This window comes from Rhopalosiphum maidis, chromosome 3 (assembly GCF_003676215.2).
Source record: "Rhopalosiphum maidis isolate BTI-1 chromosome 3, ASM367621v3, whole genome shotgun sequence".
NCBI lineage: Eukaryota > Metazoa > Arthropoda > Insecta > Hemiptera > Aphididae > Rhopalosiphum > Rhopalosiphum maidis.
This window is the reverse complement of record NC_040879.1, coordinates 12,334,183-12,349,143: the sequence shown is the minus strand read 5'-3', so window position 1 is coordinate 12,349,143 and position 14,961 is coordinate 12,334,183. Positions and strand designations below refer to the sequence as shown.

Genomic DNA, 14,961 nt, shown 5'->3' with positions numbered 1-14,961 from the left:
TTTAATTCGCCCTTATTCTCAATTTAATTCTACACTTACAATTGTACCTATACAATTTAGTTGTGTTCTATAGGTACTGAATAAAATTATACGGTGATACGTTAGTGTATACATTAAATAATATACATTTGAAAAATATGTAATTTCATTTCAGCAGTAGAAGGGAAATATAGGTGGAACCTTCCATTCTTCTAAGGTCCCTCAGTAAACCTGATTTTAGGTCTAACCAATCCCTGCCACTACATCTCCTCAACCTATAATCATTATACAACCAGGTAGGCGTCGCCGGCTGTGCCATATCTCAAACGATCACAATTCGGTATAGCTCCAGTCTTAGTAACCGGCATTGACTCTTCTGTCTCTTCTACCAACTAAATCGTGCCATCGTCATTGTTTATATCGTTCACGGAAAACCTTCTCTGCACAAGTATGTTATATTTAGCAGCATATTACTTAATGTTAAGTTATTTTATCGGTCACTTATTATTTTTATAATTGTTTTAATAAAATATTTATTTATTTATTGTACCTACGTTACACACGAGTTGTGTCTATATGATATAAGTTTTTCTTTTATTCGAGATTTGTTTACAATCAATTTAATTTTAAAACAATTAATAGTACAGATATATTATTTTTACACTCAAAACTTGGCGATACAAATATACTTTTAATTTATTAATTATTAATTAATCTTTATTTACAAATGAATGCATTGACAAACTAGAGCAAAACGGCCAAAACTTATTAATTATTTTTTTGTTTACATAATGAATTAATTCATTTTAATTAAACCTACCTATTTATAATCCATATTATGTTTTGTATATTTCAGTTAAAAATGAAGTTATATATCATTTTCACTTTTCTCGGAGTGTATTTAAGTGTAGTTCTAGGGGCACCATCCTCATGGGACGATGCATATATGAATATGTTGAGCCAATATTGTGGCTCACGTTTATCGAACGAGCTTGCCATTTTATGCAGTGGTAAATACAACGATGCCAAAGGTTAATATAATTTCTCTATATAATCTAATTACAAATTATTTTGATATGAAGTATAGAATAACTAGAATTTTAAAGTTGTATTATTATAGGTTAGGTTTATTTGATTTAATTACTATATAATAAACTGTAATTTAAAAAATTATAATGCATGTATTAGATACCTGGCAATTCATAAATCAGATAGGTTTATCAAATAATTATATTTATCATGGCTAATGATTTACGTGCATTTTTAGGTAGTCCAAAAAGGCAAAAAAGGGGAATTGTCGACGAATGTTGTAGAACACCATGTTCCCGAAACTATATGAAAATAAATTATTGTGCTCCTGATGTGTAAGTACCGAATTGATAATTAAGCTTAACATTTTAGTGATTGTGTGATAAATGATAATCATTAGATATCTTTAATTTGAAACTTTAATCAACTATTCAATAAAATTAACATATAGTTGAAATTATCATAACTTTTAAAAGAAATTTGTTTAAAAAAAAATTATCATCTATTTTTGAAACTTTAAGTTGATAATAATTGGTACAATAACTCATGGATAATAATGTATTTATTTTAAAAGACCAAAAACCAAATTATTAAGTTTTTCTTGTACCTACAGTTCAATCATAACTAGGTAAGTAATAAAAAATTCCCAGATAACATTGTACTACTTTTCAAATCATCGATATGATTTTTATAGCAATAATTTATACGTACCTATTTTATAAATTACAGACCGACAATTACTGATTCACCAATACCAAATAGTCAATCATTCAAAGTTGATTATTTACGTTACTATTATCAACTAGGTAAGTAAGAATCTACTTAAAATACATCATTGGTAGAACATAAGGGTGTTACTGTGTTAGAGTGCATTATTTAAATCCCGTAGATAATTTTTTGTTGAAATCGATAGATGTTATTCTAATTCTTAATATAATATATATTAAAGGTTTAAAGGTTTTTTTTTTAATAATAAAAATAATAGTATTTTGTTAATCTCTGAGACGACAATCTTTTAATTATTAGTTATTGTAAACAATACATTTTAATATAAGCTTCTAATTTTTTACTCAAATATTATTAAGAATTAAATATTAAGTATAAATAACTTAAAAAATAATAAATAAAAATATATTACTTGGATTTAACTTCTAACTTGCGGAATTGAAATATTTAAATTGTTGCTTTAGTGGTGCCATCTTTTAAACTACATATTATAATAGTGGGATTTATGTAATTTATTACACAATTAAAATTTAAGGTGTGATAGTATTGATGTCATCAAACTTTTTCATACTCAGTCGATTGAAATAAATTGACAAATAATTTTCAAAAATCTCTATTAATCATCCTTTTTAACCATAACAATGAATACACTTAAATCTTCACACAAACTCGCGAAGAAGAAAATCTTTTATAATTTTTTTTGTTTTTTACAGTTATTCATGTGTTGGACCCGATGGCGGAGGATGGAGATCAATACATTGACGATAAAAACGCTGATAATGAATACATTTACGATTAATAACTTTAAATAACATACAAATATTTTTTATTTTATTGGTATAATATTTTTTTATCAATATTATGTATTAGCAGTGCCAATAGTTTCGTATATTTTTATTTTTAATAAATTAATTTTGTATCATTTGTATCAATAATAAAACACATTATAATTAATATTTCGATATAATTTAATAGTTTAAGTTTTGAACTAGTGCTTAATATAAACATTATTTAAGCATTTTAAGAAAAAGTTTTATTATTTCTTTTTTCAATTGGTGGCATTACTGATATTCACTACAACCATGATTGTGGGTTATCTCGATACAGACGAATCAAAGAGTGTCTCTAAAAAGATTTTTTTTTAATACTTCTACTTATAAATTACTAAGAAATATTATTATTTAATATAATAATGTACATTTTTAAGTGAAGACTTAAAATTGTTACAATCAAATTATGTATTACTAACAAACATTGCATAGATACTATAAAATAATTCCTACAATCATATTTTAATATATATGTTTACAAGTATAATTTCTTCAGCAAGAAAAAAGTCACATCACAAGTATTGATGAGTTGTATGCATATCAATGGTATTTATTTTCTTATAAATTTAATAATGCTCACAATATTACCTATAAAATAGTGATTGATGTTTTATAACATGAAAACATTAATATAACCATATAAAACTAAAGTATAAATATATTAAAATGATTTTGTTCCCATCTATAACACAATTATTTTATGTTTCATTCATTAGAATTCAACTTAACAAGAGTTAAAAATACATTTATTTCATATAACAAAAGTTTGAAAACAAAATTTTTGTTGCATATTAAAAACATTTTAAAACTGTAGTGCAATATTCTAATATTTGTCCAATTTTAATAATTTGAATTTAAAATCATATATGCTAGGTATATGTTTTTTATGAATTAAAATTTAATATGAAATGGTTAGTGGAAAATGAAGTAAACAGATAACACAGTTAACTGAATTTGTTTTTCTGCTTATTTTAATTAGTATTGCTTTGAAGGTTCAAATTCAATTCAACTGCATCTATTTATTTGTTAATTTTTTAACAATTTAAATTTAAAATTTAATATAACTAATAAGTAGAAAATAATAATTAATATAAATAATATTATTAATTATTATGTTATATTATAATTCATTTTAGAGCCATTAAGTCAGAGATTTGATACATAAGTAAGTATATGAATCATACAACAACAATTTAAAGAAAATATTTGTACTAAATTAAACATAGGACGATCATGAAAAATGATGATTTATTTAGATATTACTTAAGGTTAAGGTAAACCTGTGTGACTATTGTATTATCAAAGTGTAACATGATTAAACATATTTGAATCATAATGAACAGTGAGAATTAAAAGTAAAAATTCATATTTGTTTTAAAATATTTGTTATTAGGTATCATTTATTTATATTTTATAAGTAAATTGGATTATATTATAAACGATTAATTAAATTAATTTAATAATAATGAAAAAAGTTGTATGATAATAAAATATATTGACATAGTCTTTACTTTACTGGACATCATTTTTTTTTTTTTTTTTTAATTTTTATTTCGGATTTTAAGTAGTTTTTACATTGAAACCAATAGTTAAAACAGAATTTGACTAACGGACATACCTAGTTTAAAAATTATAAATTTATAACGATTCAAAGTTTGTGGATTTCAATGATTTCGTCTTTGCAGTTTTGCACTGCGCACCGCAGCAAAATATAGGTAATATACATAATCGCGCTTCGTGTCACTCCACACTCGATCTGATCATCGAATTATTAAGAAAGATAACCAGTACAATTTCGGCGGTACTCGGTAATTGTGTATTTTTATATCTCATCTATTTACATATACACACGTCTATAATAATATAACATATTATAATATTATATATCTGCGACTGTAAGTGTTAGTGTGTAGTAAATACTACTACGATAATCATTATCAAATATATTATTCGTTGTACTACCGTTCAACAACGCGTTATATAAGAAATCATATAATCATTATGATGCAAGTTATGATCATTTTAATATTGAATGTAAAAGTTGTTTTATTATAAGTTTCTTAGACAATACATTTTGGTGTGATATTCTCTTAGTGCATATATTTTAACTCCATGAATCACTTTGATTCAAGTTAACATTTAAAATGAATCATGTGTTAATATATATTATTATCTTTGTCATATTAGGCACCCAATCAATAAATAATTAGATAAATATATTGGACAACAGTTAACAATAATAATATTTTGAGATTGATTATAAATATAAATATAAAGTAATTATGTATAATTTAATCATTGATACTACTAATATTATAAATACATTTTATACAGACCTTCTAGAGTTGCTTGATATCATTTTTTTTATGATTGGATATTTGCTTAAACTAGCCTTTATTTTAATTAAATGCATTAAAATATTTAAATTTTTAAATTTTACACAAGTTAATAAAAATATGAAATAATATATGAAACATTTTTGGTTTTAAAATAACAATTTTTCTAGGTAATCAAATTTAATTAATTTTAGTATGTAGCGCAATGTTTACGGAGTTATAATGACTGAGTTGTTAAATATAATAAATTATTTGATACAACATACAAATTCAAATTTAATAAAAATAACCAAACATTTACAAGTAAACTCAACGTTATCAAAAAAAAGAGAATACTATATAATATGTATATTATATATAATCTTTTATATAACATGTATGTTTATACATATGTATAGTTCTGATATTTTATAAATTATTAGTTATTACAGTCTTATTGAAAAAATCCAATTTCAAATTGAACGTGAAAAATGTCATATAAACCAAATAGAAAAGTTAAATTATGAATTGTCTACAAAGGATAGTAACATAAACAAGCTGAAACATAAACATGACTTAAACGAGAAACAAATAGATGAATACATAAATATCAAGCATGTTTGTCTTATATTGTACATACATATTATAGATAATTGTAAGAGTAATAAAATCTTTATTGTGTTTAGAGTGAACTAAAATTGATTAAAGAAAAATACCAAAATCAACTCTGTAAAATTGTAAATACTTGTAAATGCTGTATTGCTGTCGGAGTATTGATTGTAAATCAGAACAATCGACAGTAGATTCAAAAAGTATTTGTGAAGATAGAATATTCGGTAGATTCATCAAAATATTTATGTGAAGATAACTCAGTAGAAAATTTTTGTGAGGAAATAAAATATTGGTATACAAATGGCATGTATTGAAAATATCTGGTAAAAAATTATAGGTTATTTCTGTAACATAATTTAGTTAATCTAGTTGTAAATATTATTATGTATTATATATTGTTTTATATTATAAAATGGGTCCTTTTCAGATTTATTATTGTAGCTAGTTATTGTTAGTATAAACTATATGTATGTGTATTACAGATCTATTATTTAAAGCAAGAAAAATGGTAGAAAAAAATGATTAAATAACATTGATATATCATCTACCAATGACGATGTTTTAATCAAACCCAAACAAAGAACAGCTAATAATGTATCAAATCTGCAGTTTTTATCCTTGTCTCCAACATTTTCACGTGTTACGTCTAATAAAAATAAAAATATGTTATATAATCAAATCTTCATACTTAAACTATTAATATCCAATTTAGCATCTAAAGATTATCAAACAGCAGTGATGAGAATATTAAAGACAAGAAAAAAGGTACTAGGACATTAATAAATGGATGGTCACCATCTCCAAAAAAAGTTAAACATATGTTATATCCTCTTATTAGCTAATAAAATTAAATCTTACTATACTTTTACAGTTAATATTATGTTTAATTACTTATATTATTGGTTTATTTATACTCAATTTATTTAATTTATGAAGTGCTGAAAAAATCATCATCGTCATCAATTGTAAAGAAATTATCTTTTAGTGATGATAATAATACATTTCTAAATGGCACTTTGAAGTAAAAAATATGGGTGAATGTTTTAAAATAATAATTGTATCTATATAATTTATTATTATGTGTGGTTTAAATGGTAGGTATAGGTAAAGCAAATAATTTTTTATTGATTATATTTGTTTCAATATTTTTTTTTTATAGTTAATCAAACAAATCTTGCTTGTGATGATTACCTTGATTAACTCTGCGGATAATATTACTGATTTTAACTCAACACTTTATTTAACAGAGCATTATATAATGTCTATAAATTAAATTATTTAAAACTAAATTAATTTTAAACTGTGAATCAATTTCTGTTGGATTTCAAAAAGTTCTAATTAAATCACAAGGCATTACTAATGCCCATAAAATATTGTAATTGATATAATATTATTAATTTTAACTATGTATTTAATTATTATGTTATTGAAATTCCCAGGAATCTGAGATATAATATTATAAAATCAATTGATCTTAAACTTGGTAATTATTACATTAAATTTTATTTTACCTATAAAAACAATCAAAAAAACTTAATATTTTTCACTTAATTATATATAACGAAAACCCAAATGTTATTGTGATAGCAGGGACACCTCAATATGCTATCGATCCATTACTATCGACCAAAACCTCAGAAACTGTTAGTTTTGTATCAACTCCAAAAGGTTAGTATAATAAAATAATATAAATTGTAAAATATCCATTTCAATATTCCATTGTTACACAACACATTGACTGCACACATGATTTACTTAAAACATATTTAAATATTTTGGACTCCAATTTTGCAGGTATGTAGTCATTGTATCAAGTACAGAATATCTGTATAAACTAAAAAATAATAAATGAAAATATAAATAAACAATATTTTTTTATGTTCAGGTACTACAGAATTCAAAAAAGAAGTGCTTCATAGGCTAACATTCTTAAAATTTAAATTAAAGAGTACTATTAATAATCAAAGGGAAATTGTTTAAATATCGGAAATCATAGAAGGCAGACTTGAAAAAATTCCATCACATGACATCCATTTAATAATAACATTAATGATGGTCAATCATCTTTAATTGATAAAGATTTCAATATTCCTCTTGACAACATAATTGATCTTGAAATATTTGAAGACAAAATTTCTAGCAATAAAGAATTCGGTACTAAATTGGTAATTATATATATTAAATAATAATTGTTGGGTATCGTGGTTTTATATATTATGTAATTATTTTTATAAAGATTAAGATCTATAGAAATTATAATAGAAATAATGAAATAATATATTCTAAATAAATAATATATATTATTTTGTTTACTTTTATAGATAATATTATGCTTAACGTTTATTGATAAAATGTTTATAAACTAATTTTTATTTATAGTGATAAAATAATATACCCAAATATCCTAAATATATTTTTGCTATCCATAATTATATAATTATTACAATATATAATTGTAAATATTTTCTAAGTACTTTCAAAGAGCAAAATAAATTTAAACATTCATCTCAAAATGAAATAGAGTATGTCATTAAATATGTTCTTGTTCAAGCCCTATTTAATTTAAAAAGAATTTCTCTACATAATTTATTATACGTCAATATAATTTTCACAAGTCTTGATAAAATATAATTTTTTGCATTATTATTATATAATTTTTTTAAATTTATAATATATAGCCCGTGTAATTTTCACAAGTAATCATGACATTTAATTTATTTATATTATTACATTATAGAATTTTATTTTAATAATATTAGGTATAATATATTTAATTATAATAATAATACAGTAAAATAATATAGTATCTATTATAAAAAATTATTTTATTATTTGATGTTTGTAGTGTATAATTGTAATTTTAAAATAAAGAGTATGTATAATGCAGTAACATGCGCGGTAATTCACGAATAATATTATAAAGATGAAATATGTTACAAATTATTAAATTAATTGTATAATTGTTGATAACTTACAAAAAATAATGGAAACACAAAAGTGATAGGAACACTAAGTTTCAACAATAATACAATGTATTAGAAACCATTATTGTATATTTGTTTAATTAGTTATGTATACATCATACACTATATTGTTTTACTGAATTTAGTAATTAAATTATAATTTACTGGTAATATAAACAAGGTATTTGTAACAAGTAACAACTATAACTACTGAAATTTAATACATTTTTAAAACCTTTTATTAAACATAATAAATATTCTATTTAATATGTTTTTAAATTCCGTGCAGTTCCTGCAATGTCATAATATCTGATTCTTAAAATTAATCAATAATAGTTACTTTATAGAGTTTTAACAAGCTTATATTCATTACTATATAGATTAAAATATAAAAAATTATAAAGATATTAAACTATTCAAAAAATATACAAAACAATTAAATTTATCGAATTTGTAAATTATATTTCTTTTAAAAATATTACCAGTTAGTTATGTAAAATATTATTATTATTATTGGAAAATTATAATATTTGTTTCCCTCTCTTCGTACTTATGTTTAAATTTTCAATTATCAATTATGTTAACATTATTATATATTTTTGATAATCCTATTTCTATTAATTAATTAGTAATCAATAAAAACCTTGTTATATATTTATCAATTTATAAGAACTGGGCCCCCAGCACAAGCTTTGTTTAAAGGGGGTACTGAAATATATTAAGCTAAATTTTATAAAATAATTTTAAGATATTCTAATGTTGCAAAAATAAATTTATTATTATTATTAAAATATGTTTTATTAAATTATTTATTTTTTTGAACACTAAAGTTTACCAAAGTTTTGTAAAAAGTTAGTAGATAATAAAATGAATAGATAATTATAATCTGTTCATTCAATCAATGATTTTTTTAGGTTTATTTTTAAATGCGAAATCCACGTATTATTTACTATTATCATTAAGTATTTATTTAATTTATAACTAGTTGCTAGTTATTTATAGCTGTATAATTTAAATAGTTTATTTAGTCGAGAATCATTTATAAAATTATTTTATAAGTATTTTAAAAAGTTTAGTACATTTCTAATCTACAAATATACATACTAGTCAAAACTAATAACTAAAACTACTTATAATTCACTATAGGTATATATATACCATAAGCAACACTTAAATTGTGGTTACCTATAATATAATTTGTTTTATAATGTTAATGTTGGTACATACAATACATCATACATGATTTTATTACAAACAATCGATTTATTATAAAAAAACACAGCATATTTAAAGTGTAATATTGTAATGGTAATAGCCAAGAGGTACATAAATATGGCATACGTGAGTATTTTTAAATAGCATGAATTTTTGAACATAACACTCCTAATTGATTTTAAAAAGCCGACCAAGAAATAATGTTTTCCATTTTTAGTCTTTTTCACAAGACCCGTTCTTAGCAGTCATCTCTTACCTCTATACTAGCTACTTACCTACCAAATGTGTGGTGTATAAGTAGATTAAAATTTACTATCATCTTCATTTGATTCCACGCATCAGTAATATTAATAGAAATATATTATTATAGTAATATTATTTGTCAGATTAAGCCTAATTTTCTATTATTTTACTCAGGCTTAATATTATACCGAAAATGCTGACTTAACGCTATATTTATGATTTGCCTTGAAAATTTACTCTTGCTACATAGCAATAGCATAAACTAGGTACCTATAATATTAATTAGGTATATAAACTTAGTACCTATATAAATACTATATATAATTTTACGGCATACTGTAGACTCTATAGTATAGAGTAGGTACGTAATTTATATAGGTAGTTATCATTATTATAGAAACTCAAGTCTAAAAGTTGTCACTTAAAATTCTAAAAAATTTTGGAAAAATTGTTCGTGAAAAAAATTGATAATGTCGAAATCATAGAATGTTTTGAATTTTATTACACATCACCACTTCGGTCGAACATTGCTCATATGACGCTAAAAGCAGCCGCATAGCATATAATGCCTTCTGGTGGAAATAATTGTTGTTCATAAAACTTTTTGTCTTGTAGAAATCGACTATTGGAATTTGGCATTTTATGAGCATATATTTTTTTCCTTAAACAAGGCTCAGGTTGGTCTTTCAATAGATCGGCGTAAACAGTTGGTGGTAAAACAAGTTGCAGAGGTTTTACGTTTTTTGGGGGCATAGACGTGAATGGTTCTACCAATCCTAATGTTCCACTCAGTGTGGACACCAGGTACCTTATGTAATGCACACGTTCCAATATACCTTCGTCGTCGTTCATCCCGTCTAGTTTTCTTATCCACGTTAACACCTTTTGGCGATCTCTACTGTCTGAAAAAGATACAACACTACACTTAATGCACCAAGTACGAAAATACATTTTATATTTTGTTCTGTATAAGACATTTAAATATGAGAAGGAAAAACTCTACGCACTAATAACGGAAAAACCTAATCTCAGTAGTTTGGCTATGTGGATAATTGATTATGTAAAATAATAATATGGTACTCGTACACATAATGAGTTCTGACTTATGAATGAGACGAAAACGAATGAAGGGAAAATAAATGCCAATAAAATGTAGAAACAAAAAAGCGGACATTAACTTTGCGTTGTGTATGTAAACTTTATAGATAACATCTTATACAAGTACGTATAACATTAACATATGTAAGCATTTCAACATAAAGATATAGTTATTGTTATAAGCGTGCGCACGGGCATGCAATTACAATACTTCCACAGAAATTAATCATTTGGTTTTTATATTCTTAATAGATTTTTAATTAATTTAAATGTGAACTTAGGTTTAAGGATCGCAATATTTAATATATGTAAATATGTTTATTAAAGTATAAAACCATGTTCTATAACATAAGTAAGTCACGTAGAGAAAGGAGTCAAACAAATAAAAGTGTAATATGGACCGTTAAAAAAAGGAAAGATTTTTAAAATTCCTTGTATCTTAATAAGTACCTAGTAGTCATATTAATTCATATTAATTTTATTCCCAAAGAATCCTTAGCTAATCTATTAAAAACTTCATCTATTGATAATATTTCACAATGAATATGTAGTAATCTTTAACTATTCAATATTTTTTTTCATTTAAGTCTTTTCGAGGTTGAATATTATCTAGCAATGATCACTGTAGTCATGAGAAGTGTAAATAGTATATTTGGAGTTATTTTTAAAATAGAAGCAAAAACGAGTGAGTTACATATATAAGAACTTTTAATAAATTTATATTTTATTTTTTCGATTACTGAAAGGCATTTATTGCTTGAAATATTTACTTAAAAATTGATATCAATTGTTGAGTTGTTCGACCCGTACCCTACTGCAAAACACAAAATGTCTACGCAATTAAGTGATAATGAAATAAACTCAATAGTATCCATAAAAAATCAAGAAGAATGGAGAGATGGAGAGTATCATCCAAAATTCTCATCTGGATACGATACGCGACGTTGTTATATGACATAAGATTTAAAGTTAATTTTTATAATTTTATAACTGAAATCAAACTTCATGAAACACTTACTGATACTCCTAGAACGACATAATAATATTTCGAATCTATAAATTATAATGAATTAGGAGGAACTGAACTTAGATCCACTATATATATATGTATGAACATGTAAATATGATTTCTATGCCTTAAAATATGTATATCTGTTCACGTGAAATATATAAAATCCTCAAAATGTTCTCAAGTAAAGACAATGTGGATTTGTAGAGCACTATGAAGTAAGTCCGTATTGGTTTCTATTATTGTTATTTGTGGAATAAGACATATTTAATCAAAATGACTAGTACCTAATCGAATATTTCAAACATAATAATATAAATTATCTGTTAGAAGCGTTTACCTTTGTAATCTAATTCATTATGGCTTCAACTGGTAGCTATTATTACTGTAACTATTGATGATTATAAATTTATAAATACTGTATTGTCGATATATTAAAGTATTTTAAAACATATTAATATTAAAAACTTTAAAAGTGTTAATATAAATGTAAGTTATAATTTTAAATGTTTATAGGTTGTTTTACATTCTTATTATCAATTAAATTTACACGTAAAACTAAAAACAAAAATGGCTGTCCTACAAACACTCGTATATATGCATGCTCATTTTTTCATAATGAACTTTGAAATTATCAATTACATTTGCAATGAAATCCTGAGCATGCATAATATGGTAATTATTATTATTATTATTAATGGAAAAAATAATTTTTAATTTACCTATTAAATACATCAAAGTTTTGGCCGTTTCTCGATCATAACAGTATAGTTCATTGTTATTTTTCAACGGACATTCGTCGGGTATTTCATCTTCACCAAGATATTTTATCACTGACGACGCATTTTCAAAATCATTGTTGGACAAATTAGCAGGTGTAATTGATTGTGCTCCTGACGCTCTAGGATCGTTCTCATTGATTGTTGCTGTTCAAAAAAAAAATGCACCTTTTTGTTATCTGTATTTATTGTTGATATGTTTACTATACCTGGAATTGGATCTTCATTATTTTTGGATTCAAAAGTCTTTTTTTCGACATCGTTTACTTTAGGAGTTGCCATATTAAGTTAGTGTTTTTAAAATAACTATTTTTAAGATTTGAAATAATTTAGCAACTTTCGAATGTTTACATTGTAAACAATAAAATAATTTGTTTTAGCATAACATTCTGGCTAAAATCCAAATTGTTCACATATGATTAACAGTAATTATCTTAAAGCAGAAATGTATTAAAATTAATTCTTCTATCTGAAAAGCCATGAAAAAATGTGACTGAATGAAATATAATAATCTAGACGTTATAAAACACTTTTTTAATTCACAAGCTTATTACACTGTTAAAGTGTTAAGTACACTTTACCACACATATTAATTATGGTTATTTAATAAAATATTATTAAGTAACGGTAAATGATAGATTATACACAATATATGTGAAAATAAATACTAATAATAATCAAATATTTGATTTTTAATGAATTTGCATACATTTTTTAAACAGCAATAATTTATTATTATAATATCTAGACTTACCTCAAACTTATCAACTCCTACAGGTACAGTATAATCGTGTCTGTTAATTTTTAATTTTGTTCTCGCAAGGATTTAGTATACAATCGGTATGCAAATAATGTTTAATAAAATATTAAGATGTGCTTGACTTTATGATTAGATTCAATTTTATGTATATTTATTTACATTTATTTATTAAAGTTTTTATACGAGAACATTTATTTTAGTTCTTACATTATACATTTACCATAATAATGCATTAATTTAAAATTTAAATCATAGTATACCTCGTATATGAATCTTTTATTATTATTTTTTTCAATAATTTCTATAAGCTACCATGGAGATACGGCAGATTTTGAAAATCTCATGGGAGGCTCACTATATATTATAACCACATGTACAGTTTTACCTGAATCTTAACATATATTTTCTATTTTTATTTTTCTTAAATTGTTGGTTAAACAATAAAATTACTAAAATATAGTTATTTGTTGCTTTAAATATAATAGCATTTTAAGATGAAAAATCTCTAGGCAAAAAATGTCAGTTTATTTTTGAAAATTATGTTTTATATAGAAAGTGTATTTTTCCACAATTTGGAATTGTTAATGAACCGGTTCGCAACAATTCTAAAATTTATTTCTACATTTCGATGAACTTTAAAAATGGCAATATTGAATTATTCAACCGTGTTTGACTATTGTACCTACACCTATTAAGTGTAAAAAATATATAGGTAATATGTTAAAAGGTTCACGTGCCGTTAAAGTGTATTGATATTAAACCCTTATAATAACGTCCGTGTACTGACTTATCGTCAATCATACACCAGTTAACCAAGCACCTGATTGATTACCAAAATTTACACTTTTTCTCTGCTATCAATATCAAAAAAAAAAAAAACGTTTATCTTTCTCATTTAATTCGTTATAAATAAAATAAGTATTTTAAGAATGTAAATATTATAACAAAAAAAAAATTGATTTTTTTTTATAACATGATAACCGTGAGGGAGGAGCCTTGGTTCCGTCTTATCAAGATTATGATGCTCAAGCCTGCAGTCCTAGAGCCCTCTACTACCATAAAACAATTTTCGATGGTTTACTCGTACAGACGCTTTTGAGTTATAAAGATAAAAATCATTTAAATAAGAGTGAAAAAAGATGCCCACATCCGTAAGTTTAGTATCATATTTATGCATGTAATAGTGATAAAAATTATACACTCCCTAATTCCGGTTTTAAATAATTATTATTAAAAAATAAATTGATCATGTTACATTCAACCCGTTTAGCGATTTTCTCAAGTATTTGAAACGAATAAGTTATTAAGAAATTATTTTTTTTTTTTGTTAACCATCGTTGGTTTATTTTTACATATACTATTAGTACAAACGGTACAGTGGCGTATAAAGGAAATATTTTTTT

General features: G+C 23.8%; 2 protein-coding genes and 1 pseudogene across 2 annotated transcripts; 2 read left to right on the top strand and 1 right to left on the bottom strand.

Annotated features, from left to right (window-relative positions):
- Positions 1-310: 310 nt before the first annotated feature.
- Positions 311-2,544, top strand: LOC113560211 (bombyxin B-8-like). The gene is made up of 5 exons (XM_026965979.1): positions 311-427; positions 836-1,010; positions 1,247-1,343; positions 1,738-1,814; positions 2,448-2,544. The coding sequence occupies exons 2-5, from the start codon at positions 842-844 to the stop codon at positions 2,531-2,533; spliced, it is 429 nt and encodes a 142-aa protein (XP_026821780.1). The 5' UTR covers positions 311-427; positions 836-841; the 3' UTR covers positions 2,534-2,544.
- A 1,355-nt stretch (positions 2,545-3,899) lies between these two features.
- On the top strand, positions 3,900-8,062 carry LOC113559743 (annotated as a pseudogene).
- A 2,381-nt stretch (positions 8,063-10,443) lies between these two features.
- On the bottom strand, positions 10,444-13,080 carry LOC113559741. The gene is made up of 3 exons (XM_026965483.1): positions 13,008-13,080; positions 12,742-12,945; positions 10,444-10,814 (listed from the first exon to the last, which is right to left on the bottom strand). The coding sequence occupies exons 1-3, from the start codon at positions 13,078-13,080 to the stop codon at positions 10,444-10,446; spliced, it is 648 nt and encodes a 215-aa protein (XP_026821284.1).
- Between the last annotated feature and the right edge of the window lie 1,881 nt (positions 13,081-14,961).

What these genes read in the sequence shown, in the direction of transcription:
- LOC113559741 (XM_026965483.1), bottom strand. Translation starts at nt 13,080, where the DNA reads ATGGCAACTCCTAAAGTAAACGATGTCGAAAAAAAGACTTTTGAATCC. An exon ending in TAATGAAGATCCAATTCCAG is followed by an intron (nt 12,946 to 13,007) that starts GTATAGTAAACA and finishes TTTTTTGAACAG; the next exon opens with CAACAATCAATGAGAACGAT. An exon ending in AACTTTGATGTATTTAATAG is followed by an intron (nt 10,815 to 12,741) that starts GTAAATTAAAAA and finishes TATCTTTTTCAG; the next exon opens with ACAGTAGAGATCGCCAAAAG.
- LOC113560211 (XM_026965979.1), top strand. Translation starts at nt 842, where the DNA reads ATGAAGTTATATATCATTTTCACTTTTCTCGGAGTGTATTTAAGTGTA. An exon ending in TAAATACAACGATGCCAAAG is followed by an intron (nt 1,011 to 1,246) that starts GTTAATATAATT and finishes GTGCATTTTTAG; the next exon opens with GTAGTCCAAAAAGGCAAAAA. An exon ending in AATTATTGTGCTCCTGATGT is followed by an intron (nt 1,344 to 1,737) that starts GTAAGTACCGAA and finishes TATAAATTACAG; the next exon opens with ACCGACAATTACTGATTCAC.